Raw genomic sequence first — 18531 nt, 5'->3', positions numbered from 1 at the left:
TGCAACACTCTCCACCCCGCTTAGCTCTTACTCCACCTACCATGATATACGCTTTGATTGCGATCACTCACCTACTTACTCTGACCATCTATACTTCTCGCCTACATTGACTTTATACCCCTTTTAGAGGACCGTGCTGCCCTAGCCACCCGCTTACTACACGAGGCTGCTCTTCACGCTTCCCCCCACACCACCCGCTCCACCCGCCCACCACCCCCTGGAACCATACCCTGTAATAGCTAGTACGATGATGAGTGTAAAGCATTATGCCGTCAGCTCAGATTCAAAACCAAAAACAGTCTTCCGAGCGAACAAGAGACGCTACACGAGTACCATCGATTGGTACACAGAAAGAAACTAGACTTTATTCGCCCGAATGAGAAGGAGCTACTGAACATCCTGTTCAGTAACAACTCTAAGGACTTTTGGCGGAGATTTCTAGAGGGGTGGTCCCCCTCACCACTCACTAACACTCAAGTGTGGTTTGATTATGCATGAACACTCTATGATATCCCAAATCGGCCAGTCCCTAACCTCACACATATGCCACACCCCACATCTTGCACCCTCTTCACTAGGGAGGGGGTAAAGGATGCCGTAATGAAACTTCATAATGGCCGAGCGAAGGATCATGAGGGACTATGCACTGAGTTCATTGCATATGGGATTAACCTCCTAGTCCCGATCTTAGCAAAGCTATTTAATGAAGCTGTTTGTTTGGGGTTTCCACGCACCAAGACCATCAACACTATCTCACCCATTCACAAGGCACCGGATCCCATGAGCCCAGAGAACTACAGGACCATTATGATTGGACATGTCATGTCCAAGATTTATGCATCAGTGCTTGATTCTGAGGTTAGCAGATTTGCGGAGTGTTGAGGACTTAGAGCAACGAGACAGGCCGGATTCAGACGTGATCATGGGACCATGGACCACATTCTCATGCTCACATGTATCATTGAGGAGGCGAGGGCACGGAAGCAGAGAGTTTATTGTTGCTTTGTGGATTTTCGCAAGGCATTTGACACTATTCCGAGAGCCCGCCTCATACGTTGCCTACAGGATTTGGGTTTTGGGTTACGACCAGGAAATCATTTGGGCTGTCATGGTACTCTATGAGCGAGTTTCAAGCAGAGTCCGGGCAAGATCTGGGTGGAACTGATGAGATCTTGAGCACTATCGGGATCAAACAAGGGTGCCCATTATCACCTACCTTGTTTGGCCTCTACATTGACGAGCTTGAGACAGTGATGCAGACACAGGGAGGGGTAGGTTGCTCTCTTGCGGGCACGTTGATCCGGATATTGCTTTACGCAGATGATGTGGCTCTCTTGTCTTCCTCGGCAGAGGGACTCCAGAGACACCTTGACGCACTACAATCCTTTTGTGAGTCTCATGATTTGAAGATCTGGGTAAAACCAAGGTTATGATCTTCAATACATCTCGAGCCGTTATGTGCCAAGAGCAGTTCGCATTTGATGGGTCACCTGTTGAGGTACTTGCATCATACACTTATCTTGGGGTCATTTTTTCCAGACCCAGCTTCACTATGAGACCCGCGATGGAGGCATGCTTGGGCAGAGGATATGCTTCATTGGCTAGACTAGAGAGGCAGTGCTTCCGCTCTCACTTTCAGGATCCACAGACCAAAGGGTTGCCTTTTGACTCCTTGGTTCGCCCAGCGAGGATGTATGGCAGTCCATGTTGGGGGCCAGACTTATCGGATATAGAGTGGACCAGGGTGGAGCGGCTTCATGTTCTCATGTTATCACGGATGATCCGTGGTAAGCCATCCGTTCCCCACCAAATCATCCGGGCAGAGTTTGGGTCACCCCCATTATAGCTAGATGCTGCATTTTAGGTCATCACGTATCTCGTACCGAGTCAGGGAGTATGGGGGTTACACCTCTCGGCGTAACAGGCTACCATGGCTAGCACTGTCCTCTTCTATGGCACTTGCAGCAGGGGGAGACCAGAGGTGCCAGTATGCACGCACAGAGAGATGGTTTGGGGGGTTGGGGCTGCACATGGACAGACTACCTCCATTCCAATACAATATGGATGCTCCGTTTTCTCCCCTCATATCATACGAGGTCAACTAGGTTATTCGTGAGGATCTACTATAGCTATACATTCCAGACCTGGTTGGGCCTAAATGATCTTCTAGTGAAGCTTGGCTTCTACAGAGATCACTTCTTACATATCACAGCGGAGGGTTTCATTGACCCACCAGAATGCACGTAGATTCACCTACCCCACTCGCTGAGGATCTCTCTTGGGCAGTTCTAGGTTTTCCTCACACAGACTCCGTATCGAGAGCAGCAGAGCAGAGCGACTACCCAGGGAGAGGCGCATATGCACAGTGTGTGACATCAGGAGGTTGAGATAGAGAAGCATTTCATCTTCAAGTGTCCTGTTTACTATGAGATCCGAAGGCGTTTCTACTGGCTCTTCAAAGATAGCTATGGGATTTTGGCCCATTTTCTCTCCTACCCAGACCAGCGATGTTTGGCAGGTTTCATTCATGAGACACTTAGACACCGCGAGAGGATACTCCGAGCACGGAGCCAGGATCAGACTTCTTCCTTGGCTAATCCCTCTCAAAGCTCTATCACGGAGTTCTTTCTGCCAAACCACGTAGACCCCCGCGGGACGAGGCCTCGACATGACCCGACAGCTCAAACAGAGGATTGACACACAGATCACACTGGGGGATATCTCCTCCTTGTTTAGAGTTGGAGCCCGACTGACGAGGGTCACAATGGCCCTGGTTAGACGTAGAGCTACGACTAGGAGACGTGCCAAGACTGCACTTTTGAGGGGGCGACAACACTCGATTACCGACCTCATGCCTCCACTACCTCATCCATCCTGACGTCTTGTGATTGATGATGATGATGATGATGATGCTGAGAGTGATATATAGTCAACTACCGACATGACTATGTTGTACTTAGGACTTAGTACTGCCATTTTGCATTTTGCATTGGTGTGGATGCTCGTTTAGTAGCTCCACTACCACAACTCATTGTATCAGGTTTTCACAGTCTCATAGACCCATCGGTCTTTTGAAGACTTTCATAAACTCTCTCTCTCTCTCTCTCTCTCTCTCTCTCTCTCTCTCTCTCTATCTATCTATCTATATATATATGTGTGTGTGTGTGTCCACCTGATATGTCCACTATGGCCAGACCCACCACTTGCCACTTGTTCACTGCATAGAATGTGCGGGCGGCACTCAACCAGCTTCATAGCCAGAGAGCACAAGACCATGAGAGGCTACCAATTGATCATGGGACAGGAAGTTTTGGCTCCGTTCCTAGCACAGATGTTCCACCACCATTGTATCGATACACAAGGCAGGTGATCCCATGGATACTGGGAACTATCGCACTCTCATGATTGGCCATACGTTGGCCGAAGTGCATGGATCGGTATTGGAGAGGGCGATCAACAGCCATACAGAGGCACATGGGCAGTGTGCTCTAGGGCAGGCAGGTTTCTAGAGACAGCACTCCACACTAGACCACATCTTCACCCTGAGGACTATCATTGAGGAGGCGAGGTCGAGACGCCAGAAAGTCTACGCTTGTTTTGTAGACTCTCGGAAGGCCTTCAACACTGTCCCGCGATCCCGCATGATCAGGAGACTACAAGATATGCAGATTCCACAGGTTCTGATCTGGGGAGTGGTGAGCCTATACGAGTTCGTCAGAGGGAGAGTTTGTGCCCCAGGAGGCATATCAGATTGGCTTGAGAGCACGATCGGGGTAAAGCAAGAATGCCCTCTCTCACCGACTCTCTTCAGGCTCTACATTGATGAGATCACATCTTTCATAGACCGCCTAGGAGGCGAGGGAGCACCACTAGCTCTTGGTGATACAGATTCTACTATACACGGATGACATAGTCCTCCTGTCAGCTTCGGCAGAGTAACTACAGAGACATGGCCTAGAGGTGTTCTACAGAGAGAGAGAGACCTGATGGTTAGCCTTGGAAAGACCAAGGTCATGATCTTCAACACCTCTTACACAGTGCTTCACCGACATAGTTTTACATACCAGAGTTAGCCAGCTAAGATTGTGCAATCCTACACATACTTGGGTGCAGTTTTCACGAGGCCAGTTTTCACGATGACCCATGCAACTAGAGCACGACTCACACGAGGTTATGGTGCTTTGGCCCAATTAGAGCGACAGTGCTTCCAGGCGCACTTCCAGGATCCAACAACGAAGTGTTGGCTTTTCGACATTCTGGTGAGGCCGACTACCATGTATGCGGCACCTTTTTGGGGGTGTAATCTTTCAGCAGCAGAATGGAGGAGATTTGAGTGGCTACAGGTGATTATGGACCCTAGGATGATTCGGAGTAAGCCCTCATTCCCCCATCAGATAGTACAGGCAGAGTTTTCCATGACCCCTCTCCAGGTTGATGCTATCTTTCAGACAGTGACATTCCTCCACAGAGTTTGGGACCTACCTCGCGAGAGACTTCCGAGACTAGCACTAGAGTATTCCATATGACTAGCAGAGAGTGCGGTCGGTACAACATGGTATGCATGCATCACCGCATGGTTTTCCAATCGCGGCATTCAGATGGACTGGCTTCCCTCGTTTTAGTATAGCATGGATGCACCGTCCGAGTTGATCCCACAGGATGAGATTAACCGCATCATACGGTTAGATCTCCTTCAACTCCATATATCTCGCACTGGGGGGGGACCACGAGTTCCCCACCAAGACCCAACTCTACTATGACCATTTCCTGCGAGTATCGGAGGATGGGCTTATTGGGCTCTACCTGATGGAGATGCGATGACACAGAGAGACTATTACAACATATCGGAGAGCAACAGTATGGGACCACAGCACCACAGGGCACTAAGGTAGACCGAGCGCAGAGACAAGTCACGGATTTCTATGCATTTGACTCAGCTCCAAGGCACTCTGGGGTAGAGGAGGAGCATCTAGACGACATGAGAGATGTATGGATCAGTGGAGAGAGCCCACACAGCACTGCTGTACGAGGGACACAGAGACCGTACACGACACGACAAGCGACCAGAGCACACACAATCGAGGTTAGACCTATTTCAGCTCTCCTCAGGGGAGATCGACCAAGGTGAGGCATCACCCTTGACATAGCCCATTGGATCCAGAGATTGAGGAGACCATGCCCTCCACCACCACGGGAGACAGCCTGACAGATGCAGATACCTGACTCTTTGCATCTCATCAGAGAGCCACCATGGAGCTTGGATACGTGGAGCTAGTTCATGCACTTGGGACTCTAGCACTTGATATTGTTATATGCTCATGATATAGTCCTTATATCCTCTTCAGCAGAGGGGCTGCAAAGAGACCTAGAGGCATTAGAGGTGTTTTGCAAAGAGAGGGATCTGACGGCCAACCTTGGGAAAACTAAGGTTATGATCTTCAACACCTCACGAGCAGTGACTCACCGACTTGATTTCACCTATCTTGGTGAGCAAGTGGAGATAGTGCAGTCATACACATATTTGGGAGCAGCCTTCACAGGACCCATCTTCACGATGAAACATGCAGCCCAAGCATGGCTCACACGAGGGTGTAGTGCTTTGGCTAGACTAGAGCGGCAGTGTTTCCAGGCACACTTCCAGGATCCACCGACGAAGGGTTGGCTTTTTGACACACTAGTGCGGCTGACTGTCATGTATGCAGCACCTTTCTGGGGATGCGATCTTCCAAGGACAGATTGGAGGAACTTTGAGCGGCTACAAGTGATGATGGGATCTAAGATGATCCGATGTAAGCCCTCAGTTCCACATGAGATAGTACAGGCAGAGTTCGCCATGGCACCTCTCCAGGTTGATGCCATCTTTCAGACAGTGACCTTCATCCACAGAGTCTGGGACTTACCCCATTGGAGACTTCCAAGGTTGGCCCTAAAGTCATCCAGACGACTCGCAGAGAGCGGGGCAGACACATGGTATGCACGCGTATCTACATGGCTTGCCAGGCACAGTATCCAGATGGACAGGCTCCCCCCTTTCAGTATAGCATGGATGCACCTCCTGAGTCGATCCTGCGAGATGAGATCAACCGTATCATACGGCTAGACCTCCTCTAGCTTCACACATCCCGGACTTGGGAAGGGGACCACAAGCTACCCACCAAGATCCAATGTTATCGCGACCACTTCCTGAGAGTATCAGAGGAGGGATTCATTATCAGACCCCAGTATCTCGAGGAAAGAGGAGTCTCTCATGCACTGAGGATTGCCATCGGTCAGATGCGGGTTTCGTCCCATCAGTTGAGGATCGAGGCAGGGAGAGCAGTGGGTATACCTAGAGAGCAGCGGATCTGTACGCTATGTATGCCAGGGGCGGTTGAGACAGAGGAGCATTTTCTTTTGTTTGCCCAGCCTACTACGAGATTCGGGGAAGCTACCACTGTCTCTACCTAAAGGGAGTGGTTTCGGTCCTTTGTCACGATTGATCCATTTCCATGACCAGGTCTGTATCGGGCTTTATCTGATGGAGATGTAATGACACAAGGAGACGCTTCTACGACAGATCAGAGAGCAGCAGGGGATGGTCAAACCACTATAGGACATAGAGGGTGACCGGGCACAGTGACACGTCACAGACTTCTATACATTTGAGTTAGCCCCCGGACACAATGGAGTGGAGGAAGAGGAGCTAGCTGATATGAGAGCAGTCTAGATGAGCAGCCAGCACAGTACCACCAGGAGAGGGGTGCAGAGGCCACATGTGCGACAGAGAGCCCCCATAGTACACTCTATTGAGGTCCGACCTATCACAGCTTTCCTCAAAGGAGACCGACAAAGACGAGGGGTCACTCAAGACATAGCCCAGAGAGTCCAGAGAGCGAGGAGACCACGCCCCCCACCGCAGGGCGAGACAGCTCAACAGATGCACATACGAGACGTCTTCGCAGCCCACCAGAGAGCCATCACTGTACTAGGCTTCGGTTTCGTCCTAGCGCCTGGATAGATTGATTGATATGGCCCACTCTGTAGCCGTAGTTGACTTTTTTTGTCTATGATTATGATTCTGTTAGCATAGACTAGTACTCAGCAAGGGTCCTAGCGTACCCTTTGCTTTGCTTCAGCCCACTGCGGCTTGTATGAGTTCGCTTTTCTGTGCACTTTGTCCCATAGGCCCGTGAGGTCTCCCGTGGACGTTAATATATCTTTCTTTCTGTCTTTTTTGAGCACTTGATATTTTCATGCCACCCTCATGCTATTTTGCTACTTTTTTTCTACTTTGTACTACTATAGCATTTTAGTACTCAGCAAGGGCCTTAGCGAGCCCTTTGCCCTGGCCCACAATGGTCTGTATGAGTTACTTGATTATGTACTTTGTCCAATAGGCCCACGAGGCCTCCTGCGGACGTCTCTCTCTCTCTCTCTCTCTCTCTCTCTCTCTCTCTCTCTCTCTCACAGGTCTCCCTCTCTGTCCGTCATAGGTCCTCTCCGTCTCTCAAGTCTCCCTCTCTGTCCGTCATAGGTCCTCTCCATCTGTCGTAGGTTTGCCATCCATCTCCCTCTCTGTTCGTTGTAGGTCCGTCGTAGCTACACTTATATCTCCCTCTCCGTTTGTCGTAGGTCCGTCCGTCACCTGCGAGCTACTGCTGCGTGGGCTACTTTTGCTGCGTCACCTGTGGCTATGCCATCGACGCTTCCCCCCCCCCCCAACCATTGGGAACTGCTACTGCTACGCTACGCCAACGTAACCTCTTTGCATTGACACCATCCCCCCCCCCTCACGTAACCTGTCTACCAGCCTCACGTAACCTCTCCGTCAACCTCACGTAGCCTCTCTGCCAGCCTCTGGAAAACCCTTTGTAGCCTCTCTCTCCATCCCCTCCGACACCCCATTGTCGCCCCCCCTTGTCTCTCTCTCTCTCTCTCTCTCTCTCTCTCTCTCTCTCTCTCTCTCTCTCGTGTGGTCTCCTCGATCTCTGGATCCGATGGGCTACGTCAAGGGTGATGCCTCGTCTTTGGCGGTCGCCTCTGAGAAGGGATGAGATAGACCGGACCTTGATCGTGCGTACTCTGGGCTCTCTCCGTGTCGCACGTGGAGTGTGTGTCCCTCGTCTGGCTACATCGTGGTGGACACTCCTACTACCGATCCATGACGCTCTCAGTTAACCTTGGAAAGACCAAGATTATGGTCTCCAACACCTCACATGCAGTAATCCGACGACTCAGTTTCACTTATCAAACTGAGCCAATGGAGATAGTACAATCATACACATATTTGGGAGCAGTCTTCACAGGACCCCTTTTCACTATGACACATGCAGCCCATGCACGACTCACACAGGGACGGGGTGCTCTGACCCGATTGAGAGACAGTGTTTCCAAGCACACTTCCACGATCACCGACGAAGTGTTGGCTTTTCGATACGCTAGTGCGACTGACTGCCACCATCTATGCAGCACCTTTCAAGGGATGTGATCTACCGATAGCAATGTGGAAGACATTCGAGCAGCTATAGGTGACCATGGGATCTAGGATGATTCGGAGCAAGCCCTCAGTCCCGCATGAGATAGTACAGGCAGAGTTCGCCATGACACCACTACAGATTGATGCCATCTTTCGGATAGTGACTTTCATCCATAGAGTTACCCCATTGGAGACTACAGAGGCTGCAGCCAGACAGACTCAGATTCGAGACATTTTCACCGCTCATAGACGAGCCACCACTGTGCTGGGCTTCAGATTCTGAGTTTCCAGTTCAAGTTCGAGCCTCTCCAGATAGCAGATATGATATGATATGATATTTTTTATACTTGTTTTTGCTTGAGCCATTGAGCTCTCTTTATTTCAGCACAGTACTCAGCAAAGGGTCTTAGCGCACCCTTTGCCTCAGCCCCTTGTGGCTTGTATGAGTTTTCCTCTTTGGTGTCACTTTGTCCCATAGGCCCGTGGGGCCTTCTGTGGACGTTAATATTTCTTTCTTTCTTTCTTTCTCTCCGTAGGCCTGCGAGGCCTTCTGTGGACGTTAATATTTCTTTCTTTCTTTCACACACACACACACACCCCACCCACATACTTTTTTTAAAATGAAATCCAGATAATTATATTAACAGAAGTTGTCTCAAAGAAGGAGAGCACACCACCCATGCACTTTTTTTTGTTGGGTGAAAACTTTGAATGCTTTATATTACAAGGTACCACACCACCCACACGCAGACACACACACACAGACATATACACACACTTTCTTTTGGTGTAATCTAGTTGTTTTTATATTACAAAAAGCAGCCCCAACGAAGGGGACATGCAGCTACAACATCGAAAGATCTCATTATATGACAAGAAAGTGGGATAATTGAGATCCCAAGCGTGTAGACAGTCGACATCGGGGACAAGTAGTAGGAGCAATATATAGGCGTGCCAAGAACTGTCCAACTAGTAGAACCCCAAGCACAACTTGTCATAAGAAAATCTGTTGACGAAGAGGGAGTGTGCAAGCACTGCAGGTGATTTTCAGGAGGGCGCTTGCTGCTCACTTGGACATAGACTGTATATAATACCTGAGAAGTGCCTGGAACAAATCAACACTATCGGCACGAATTGAAACAAAGGCATCATATTGACCACTCTCTAATGCTTCATAAGATCTACTATCTTATGCAAACCAGAACTGATTCTGAATCAAAACTTTTAAAATCCTGGACAATAGAAGCAATGCAATGCATAGCTATGGTGAATCTATTGGATATGCTACTTTTTGAAACTATATCCATTCAAATCAGAATAGATTCTCATTCAAAACTTTTAAAATACTGAACAACAGAAACAGTCCTATCAACAACCTACTGAACATGTTCCAATCAATCTATTTCTTTTATTAGTATTACTTACTTAAAGATCTATCTCTCACTTGGTGCTTCACAACTTATAAACATCAGAATTTTCCCAGCACTTCTATCTTTTATATCAGTGGAACCAAAGATTCTGTCTTCAAAATAACCTTTTCCTAATCAAATCATATTTATGACCAAAAACAACCAGAAAAAGAATTCTGACTTTGTACAGCATAAGAGACACACCGTTCACATAAAAGTTTGTCGATTTCTGACTCTAGGTTGAAGGCATCAAAAATTGGCATTGTTCCAGTGTACAGCTCAACTCTATTCAGGAGATGTGGGGCGACTTCTTGCAAATAACTAGTAACCTGCATATTCAATCCTTGAGCATCAATACGAGCATGTACTGAAAACCAACAACAATCAAAGGTACCATCCACGCGACCAAGGTACAATTGCCAAAACATATAAAAATACATCATACGAAATATCAAATTTGCTTTTCAAATAACATCTTTCCCAACTCAAATCGAATTGCAGATCATCCGCACCAAAGAGAACATGTTACATAAATACACTAAGATCGAGTTACAAAATCCCATTACTCCACAAGTTCTTTTCAGGATATTTACATCAGCTCCAACTTATTACATACACTGAAGCACAGAAGTATTGGCGGAATAGTGTTTTCTCTCTTTAAGCTTTCCACATGAAATGTTCTCTCCTTTTCTTCCAGGTTCCACCACAATTTGTGTGTTAATGCTAGTAAAAGTTGTTGAAGAATCAATGCTCTGTTAGAATATAAAGCCAAGTTGAGTCAGTTTGGTGTGTTCTAGTGTGTTCTAGTGTGAGTTCTAGTCTAGTGTGTTCTATGCCATTACACCTAACAGAGGCTTGGATCCCCCTACCACCACCCATGTCCAAGAGCAATTTGATCATGCCCTTGATGCGGTCTATGAGAGACACCTGTTTCATGAGCTATCGACCTCCCTTGGAAATGACGTAGATCTTGCCCATGCCTCAAGCACCTTAGTATCAATGGTTCAAGATGCCGCCTCCAGAACATTGCCATGCACAACTCAATCTACAACATGCCCTCTAGCAAGGAAGATGCCCAAGAACTCCTGGTTTGACGCTGAGTGTTGAGAGGTGAGATCCCACCCCATTCACGAGTAGGCTATGGGACATTTGATGACATCTGAGGATCTCACACCACCCTTGTTACGTCAATTGTAATACTGAGGTCACGATAGAAGATGGGAAACCAAGAGGGCTCGACAGTGCTTGCATCAATGGGAGTGTAGAGGGTCGGGGACTAGGTATTACCCTAGGCCCATGCAACAATATGGAGTGCATAGGTAAGGCCTAAAGGGGTATAGAGGTTCTAAGGTCCATATGAACACGTGGCACTCAAGAGGACACCACGTGGCAAGCACTGGGCTAGGAAGGAGGATTCCAGAAGGAACTTGAGAGAGATCAAGTTCATGAGATAATGGGATCCGTGGCAAGGTGGAACGATATCGTAGAGTCCTCTATGAAGTTGGAGTTTTGTGAGACTGTTGAGAACCCTGTTAGGTCCGTCGGAGCCGTTTTGTGAGATTGTTGGCGTCAGAGCCGTTTTGTGAGACTATTGAGAACCCTATTGAGTCCGTCGAGATCCTTTCGATCTATTCTCTCCTATGTCCCTAGACTCTTGAGTTTCTAGAGACTGTGACTCCGATGACCTTGTGGTGTGAATCATGACTATTCTATAGGCAATGGGTGATACAAACTGCAAACTATCTACAGCCTGGAACGACCACGCAACAATCTACAGGAGATCATAAGCTCTGGCAATGGAGAGCTTGGAGCTGTGAGTGACTACGAGCCAAAAGCTCGAGCTGTGGGCTACGAAGGAGCGTGGCGTTGAAGAAGAAACATTATAACTGCAATTGCGGGCTCGTGTTTAGGCAATCTTTTGGAGTAGAGGGGAGGTAGTGATTACCATATGAGTCTGAAGCGAACGTAGTGGCGAAGGAGACAGCCAACATTGCAGCACTTCAATATATATATATATATATATATATATATATATATCCTGATTAGGGTGGCGCAACGGAAGCGTGGTGAACCCGACATGAATCACAACCTTCTGACAGAGCATAGAAACGAAGAAAGTGACGTTTTTCTTTTGACAGAGCCACATCATTATAAGGTCATTGGACCTTATGAACAGACACCTCATCATTTCCTTTTTCCCGCTCTCTAAAGTTTAAAGCTTTAAGGTTCTTTGCACCCCCTCTCCCTCTCAAAGTTCATTACTCATAACTTCCAAAACTCCTTAGCCTCGCCAAATTGAAAGAAGAAGATCAAAGCGAGGAGTTTGAGATAGAAGAAAGCAAAAAGAGCGGGATTGAAAATGAAGATCGTGAATTCAAGAAACCGAGGACACAAATCCAAGGCTGTCGAATAAATCCCAGGGAAGTGGCAATCATATTTTTCTCTCGATAAAGCTTTTTGCTTTATAAAATCTGAAAAAATGGCAACTCCAGAAAGAGACGAAATAATTAGGGAGAGTGAGGAAAGGGCTAGAAAAGGAAAACTGGAGAGGAAATACATGACGAAGTACGAAATGAAACTAAGGAGGATAACGTGGAAATGAAAGACATAGATTACGGTGATTATGGAATTCCATATACGGAATTCATTAAACTTGAAACTCAAACACAAAACATGGAGAGTCGAAAAACAGTTAGGAACTATTTGTGATACATTGAAAACCCTAACTCAAGCCATAACCAAATTATCCGATTCTCAATCGATAACTCCTATGGAAAAAATCACTGACTCCTCCTAATCAAGTTGAGAGGTCCACCTCTCGACTTAGAGAAACCTTTAGCATTCTTAGGACTTGAAACCACCAATTTTCAATGGGGAAGAAAACGAGCATAATAAAGATGCGATTAATACGTTCTTGCAAAAATGGCAAGACTTCCATCAACTCAAGAATACCCCTCCAGAAAATCAAGTCGTAGGAGCAAGTCTTTTCCTTGGAAACAAAGCCTATAACTGGTGAATAAGCCTCAACGAAAATGATAGAATTCCTAGGTATTGGGCTGAGTTTGAACAAGCCTTCTTACCGAAAAATGAATTAGAAAGAGTATGGGAGGCTTGGGACAATTGCAGTATGGGTAAAAACACTCGAGTCCAGTATATAGCGAATTATAGGGAGGTAGTCCTTAAGCTGAAAGGAATTAATGAATTCCAAAGGGGTTTCGTGAGAGGTCTCAAAAATACTTATACCGTTGATGTGAGAAGAAATTCTCCCAAAACCTTTGAAGAAGCAATTAAGTATGCCTAAATATACAACGATACGATGAAGAAATCCAAAGCTGAAACTTCGGAACAAACAGGTTTTGCTCCTAAGTTGAACAAATTTCCCAATTTGAAAAGAAAGGGGCACTTTAAGAAGGAGGCTCCTCAAGCACCACCTAAGAAACCTCAAACACAAAATTATCCTCTCTTCAAGAAAGAGGATTATGAAAGGGCCAGACAGGAAATTCTTTGTTTCAAATGTTTGGGCAAAGACCATGCTACTTGGAACTGTTCTAAAAATAAACAAGCGGGAGCTAAAGCCCCACATAGACCTCCACAAAAACAAGTACATGCGGTGCAGGTATTGCCGCTTAATGGTACTGAAAAGTACACTGAAGTAGAGGTCTATCATGAGGATAGCAAGATGTTGATAAGTTCTTTATCAGTGAAGAAGGTTCATTATTCCTCATATTTTGTTGTCTATCATCAACAATGTGGCAACCCACCTTTGGTCCTCATGACTTAATAAGGATGCATGGCAAAATAAAGGGACAAAGGGTAAGAGTGATAGTCGATGATAGTGCAACACATAATTTCTTGAACTACTCGTTAGTGAAGAAATTAAAATTGCCTGAGAACCCAAGTGCCCATAAATTTGTGGTCTCTTTGGCAAAGGGCAGTGATAAAAAGGTTTGGGACACCATGATACATGGTGTAGAGGTGGATATTCAAGGCTATCAGGATGCCTTGGATTTCCAAATCATGCATCTCGATCGAGCACATGTAGTGCTGGTTGTATAGTCTTGGACATAGCTTACAACGGAGTTATCTTAATAACTCCATTATGTTTGAAAAAGATGGTAGAGTCTTCCAAATTCAAGGAGAACATGATGTGCCCAACTCTCCTCTTATTTGTTCGATGGAATTGGAACGACTACTACACCAAGAAGAATGCGAGGTATATCTCTGTGAACTTACTTTTATTGGTGATTTTATGTATTCTGCAGCGGAAAGAAGCAATATCGTTTTTGATGATGTTAAAAAGTATAAATCTTCTTTCAACAATTTAATGTTTGAATTTAAAGATGTTTTTCCGTCTGATTTGCCCGATGGTTTACCCCTTGAGAGAGAAGTTAGGAAGGGCCAAATTCACCCAAGTAGATCACCTTGGTCGGCACCACTTTTACTGGTAAAAAAGAAGGATGGTACTATGCGTTTATGCATTCCCTCTAAAGGGCCTCTAAATTAACCCATTTCCCCCCTTCATTACATCCATAGCCCCCATATGGGCTGCTGCTCCTAACACCAAGCCGTCCAGCCTTCGCGCCACTAGGGGCCCTTGCTGCGCCAGTACCCTGCACAGGCCACAAAAGACCCGCACTAGGCCACACGGGCCTCCAAGCCCCCACGGGACAGGCTGCCTCATTTCCCAGGAGTGACTGCCATCAACCCCCCCCCTTTGCACCTTGAGTACAACCCTTGCACCTCGAACCAACTTGAGACCTGCAAAACCAAGAAAGTCGAGTGTTGAGCCAAGAAAAGTGTAGAAGCAGAGATTCAATAGCAAATCCACACAATGGGATACTGAAAACAAAGAAGGGCAGGAAAGAACCACCAGCTTGCTTAAAGACCGCAGAGGGTAGTACAAAACATGTGAGGATTCTCTCTATTTCTGCATTTTACAGTTCAGCAAACAAACAGGGGCAGATATTGACTTTGCACAATGCCTACACGAGCATGTGTGGAGGACATTTGGGGGAAACAAGCAGCAGGGACCACTCCAAACACTACATCCAATGTGCTCACTAGCCTCTAAAAGATATGCCTTGCATTGATTGAAAAAATCGATAGCTTGGAATCTACTAATGTGGCCCTTGAAACCAGCCTCAACAACGTAAAGAGGAGAAGACCCGACCACCGTATGGGGATTTCTATCAGAGGGGAAGCCACCTATCCCCATCATTGACCCAAGTGTGTGGCACACGTATGCATGCTCCCTCTATGATGCCCACATGCAGAAACTGCTGGATATGTCCTCCATGCCTAGGCCCACCACTTGTCATCTGTTACCACACAAAATGTACGGGCTGCACTTCGCCGCCTACACAATCGGAGAGCGTAGGACCATGAGGGCCTCCGGACTGAGCACTCTGCATATGAACAGGAGGTCCTAGCCCCGAATCTCATGGTTGTAAGACACGTTAAGACACGACACGTTAGACACGCTTCAGACACGAGTGTCTAAAGTGTCTTAAAGATAAGACACGTAAGACACGCCATTGTGGTTATAATAATAAATATTTAATTTATATATGTATAAGTATACAAATGTACAACTTGCTAGCATAGCTAGCTGCTAGATTCTAGAAGTACAATAAGCTACACTTAAATAATGCAAGAAGAAACAATGCACTTGTACAATGTAGTTAAGAGTCAAGACTCATCACTCAAGACTTAAAAGTTAAAAGTTAAGACTCACGACTGAAGAGCTCACAAGTTTTGAGTACTTAAAGGTTTAAACTGACAATTGAATCTTGTCACATGTGACATGAATGAAAACTGCATCTCGATACATATAATTGAAAGGAAGCTTTCGACTCTCAAGATTCATCCTAATCTGAATCTATGAGGTCACTGCCATTGCTAGATCCAAAGTCACCATCAATGATAGCATGGCTAAGTCAAACTCAATGTGTGTTGTTACTCCCCACCCACCAAAAAAAAGAAAAACGCAAGAGTGTCTAAAGGTGTCTTAAGGTAAGACACGTGTCTTAAGTGTCTTAAGTGTCTTATCATAAGACACGAGTGTCTTAACAACCATGGCCCCGATCCTATCACAAATGTTCAACCGGGCTGTCACGGTTTTCCACCTGCTTGGAGTACCACCACGATTGTGTCGATAAACAAAGCCACGGACCCTATGGAGACGGGGAACTATCATACCCTTATGATTGGCCACACTCTAGCCAAGATTTATGGATCAGTTCTACAGAGGGAACTCAGCAATCACACAGAGGCTTGGAGGCAACGGGCACTAGGACAAGCAGGATTCCAGAGACAACACTCTACCGTAGATCACATCTTCACTCTGAGGGCTATCATTGAGGAGGCGAGGTATAGACACCAGAAAGTCTACAATGCTTTGTAGACTTTCGGAAGGCTTTTGACATTGTCCCACGATCTAGCATGATCAAAAGGTTACAGGAGCTGCAGATTCCAAAGACAATGATATGGGAGGTGATGAGCCTATATGTGTCAGTCAGACGCAGAGTTCGTGCCCCAGGTGACCTATCAGATTGGGTCGAGAGTACGATCGGAGTGAAGCAGGGCTGCCCTCTCTCACCGACTCTCTTCAAGTTGTACATTGATGAGATCACCTCTTTCATAGACCGCCTAGGAGGTGAAGGATCACTACTGGCCAATCTCGTGATATAGATATTGCTATACGCTGATGAAATAATCCTCATCTCATCCTCAGCGGAGGGACTGTAGAGACACTTGGAGGCCCTAGAGGTGTTCTGTAGAGAAAGAGACCTGACAGTCAACCTTGGGAAGACCAAGGTTATGGTCTTCAACACCTCACATGCAGTAATCCGACCACTCAGTTTCACTTATCGAACTGAGCGAATGGAGATAGTGTAGTCATACACATATTTGGGAGCAGTCTTCACAAGACCCCTTTTCACAATGACACATGCAGCCGAAGCACGACTCACACAGGGACGGGGTGCTCTGGTCCGATTGGAGAGACAGTGTTTGCAGGCACACTTCCAGGATCCACCGACGAAGTGCTGGCTTTTCGATACACTAGTGTGACCAACTGCCATGTCTGCAGCACCTTTCTGGGGATGTAATCTACCGATAGCAATGTGGAAGACATTTGAGCGGCTACAGGTGACCATGGGATCTAGGATGATTCCGAGCAAGCCCTCAGTCCCATCATGACATAGTACAGGCAGAGTTCGCCATGACACCAATACAGATTGATGCAATCTTTCAGATAGTGACTTTCATCCATAGAGTCTAGGAACTATCACATTGGAGACTATCAAGGCTGGCTCTAAAGTCAACCATACGACTAGCTGAGGGTGGGGCAGACACATGGTATGCAGGTATATCCACATGGTTTGCCAGACACGGGATTGAGATGGATAGACTCCCCCCCCTTTCAGTCTAGTTTGGATGCACCCCCTGAGTCGGTCTCGCAAGATGTCATTTTACATTAACACACTCAGATCGAGTTACAAAATCCCATTACTCCACAAGTTCTTTTCAGGATATTTACATCAGGTCCAACTTATTACATACACTGAAGACGGAAGTATTGGCGGAATAGTGTTTTTTCTCTTTAAGCTTTCCACATGAACTGTTCTCTCCTTTTCTTCCAGGTTCCACCACAATTTCTGTGTGTTAATGCTAGTAATAGTTGTTGAAGAATCAATGCTCTGTTAGAATATGAAACCAAGTTGAGTCAGTTTGGTGTGTTCTAGTGTGTTCTAGTGTGAGTTCTAGTCTAGTGTGTTCTATGCCATTACACCTAACAGAGGCTTGGATCCCCCTACCACCACCCATGTCCACCCATGTCCCTCTCCCGGTGATTATCACGGCCACAAATGGTGCATGGATGAGCCTTGAAACAGTCCTTCTCCATATGATTAGTTTTGCCACAATGGGTGCAAGGCTTTCTTACCTTAGAACTTCCTTTCTTTGCTAAAAATGCAGTGTCAGTTCCTTTCGTTGTTGAGTTCTTTCTTCCTCTTGGAGAGCATTGATGATACCTTCAAGAGAAGGATTATTGTGATACTTGAAGGTAGTGACAAGAGTAGCATAGGTGTCAGGTAAGCTTTTCAGAAGCACAGCAATAGCAATATCTTCGGAGATGGGAGACTTTACTGATGCAAGCTGAACCATAAGACTGTGAAGATAATTGACATGAGAGGCTATAGTAGCTCCTTCCTGCATATGTAGATCAAAGAATGAGATCATAAGTGCAATCTTAGAGTTTTTAGATCGGGGTCCAAAAAGGGTATCCAAAGTGATCCATGCTTGAGGAGCAGACTGTATGTCGGAGATGTGATGAATGTAATCATCTCCAAGACCGAGCAAGATGATAACATAGGCTTTGTCGTTCTTGGCAGTGACAACTTGCTCAATGTCGGGATCTTCGGGAGCAGCACGGTGAACAATGTCCCCAAGACCTTCTTTCATAAGATGGCACTTGATTTTGATTTGCCAAGTATGAAAGTTGGACCCATTAAATTTGTCAATAGACATGAGAGAATGAGTAGAAGAGGCCATGTGGGAAGGTCTTACCTCTTGCTAAGATGCAAGGGCAGTGTCTATTCCCCTACAAGATTGCAGAAATGAGAGAGGAGATCCAAGAAGCCGGCTCTCTCTCCAAGAAGCAGTTTG

The 18531-nt window shown here is 46.4% G+C and overlaps 1 protein-coding gene across 1 annotated transcript in view; it reads right to left on the bottom strand.

Annotated features, from left to right (window-relative positions):
• LOC147891520 (ribonuclease E/G-like protein, chloroplastic) overlaps positions 1 to 18531 on the bottom strand; it is a 100359-nt gene that overhangs the window by 63174 nt on the left and 18654 nt on the right. Inside the window, exon 5 of the mRNA XM_087388379.1 lies at positions 10069 to 10193. Within this exon, the coding sequence (XP_087244505.1) occupies positions 10069 to 10193 (125 nt within the window). The remainder of the gene's footprint in view (positions 1 to 10068; positions 10194 to 18531) is intronic.

Source organism: Dipteris shenzhenensis, chromosome 17 (assembly GCF_047967505.1).
Source record: "Dipteris shenzhenensis isolate YYH24624 ecotype China chromosome 17, Dip_SZ_1.0, whole genome shotgun sequence".
Classification (NCBI taxonomy): domain Eukaryota; kingdom Viridiplantae; phylum Streptophyta; class Polypodiopsida; order Gleicheniales; family Dipteridaceae; genus Dipteris; species Dipteris shenzhenensis.
The sequence above is the reverse complement of the archived record's forward strand: the minus strand, read 5'-3'. Positions and strand labels throughout refer to the sequence as shown.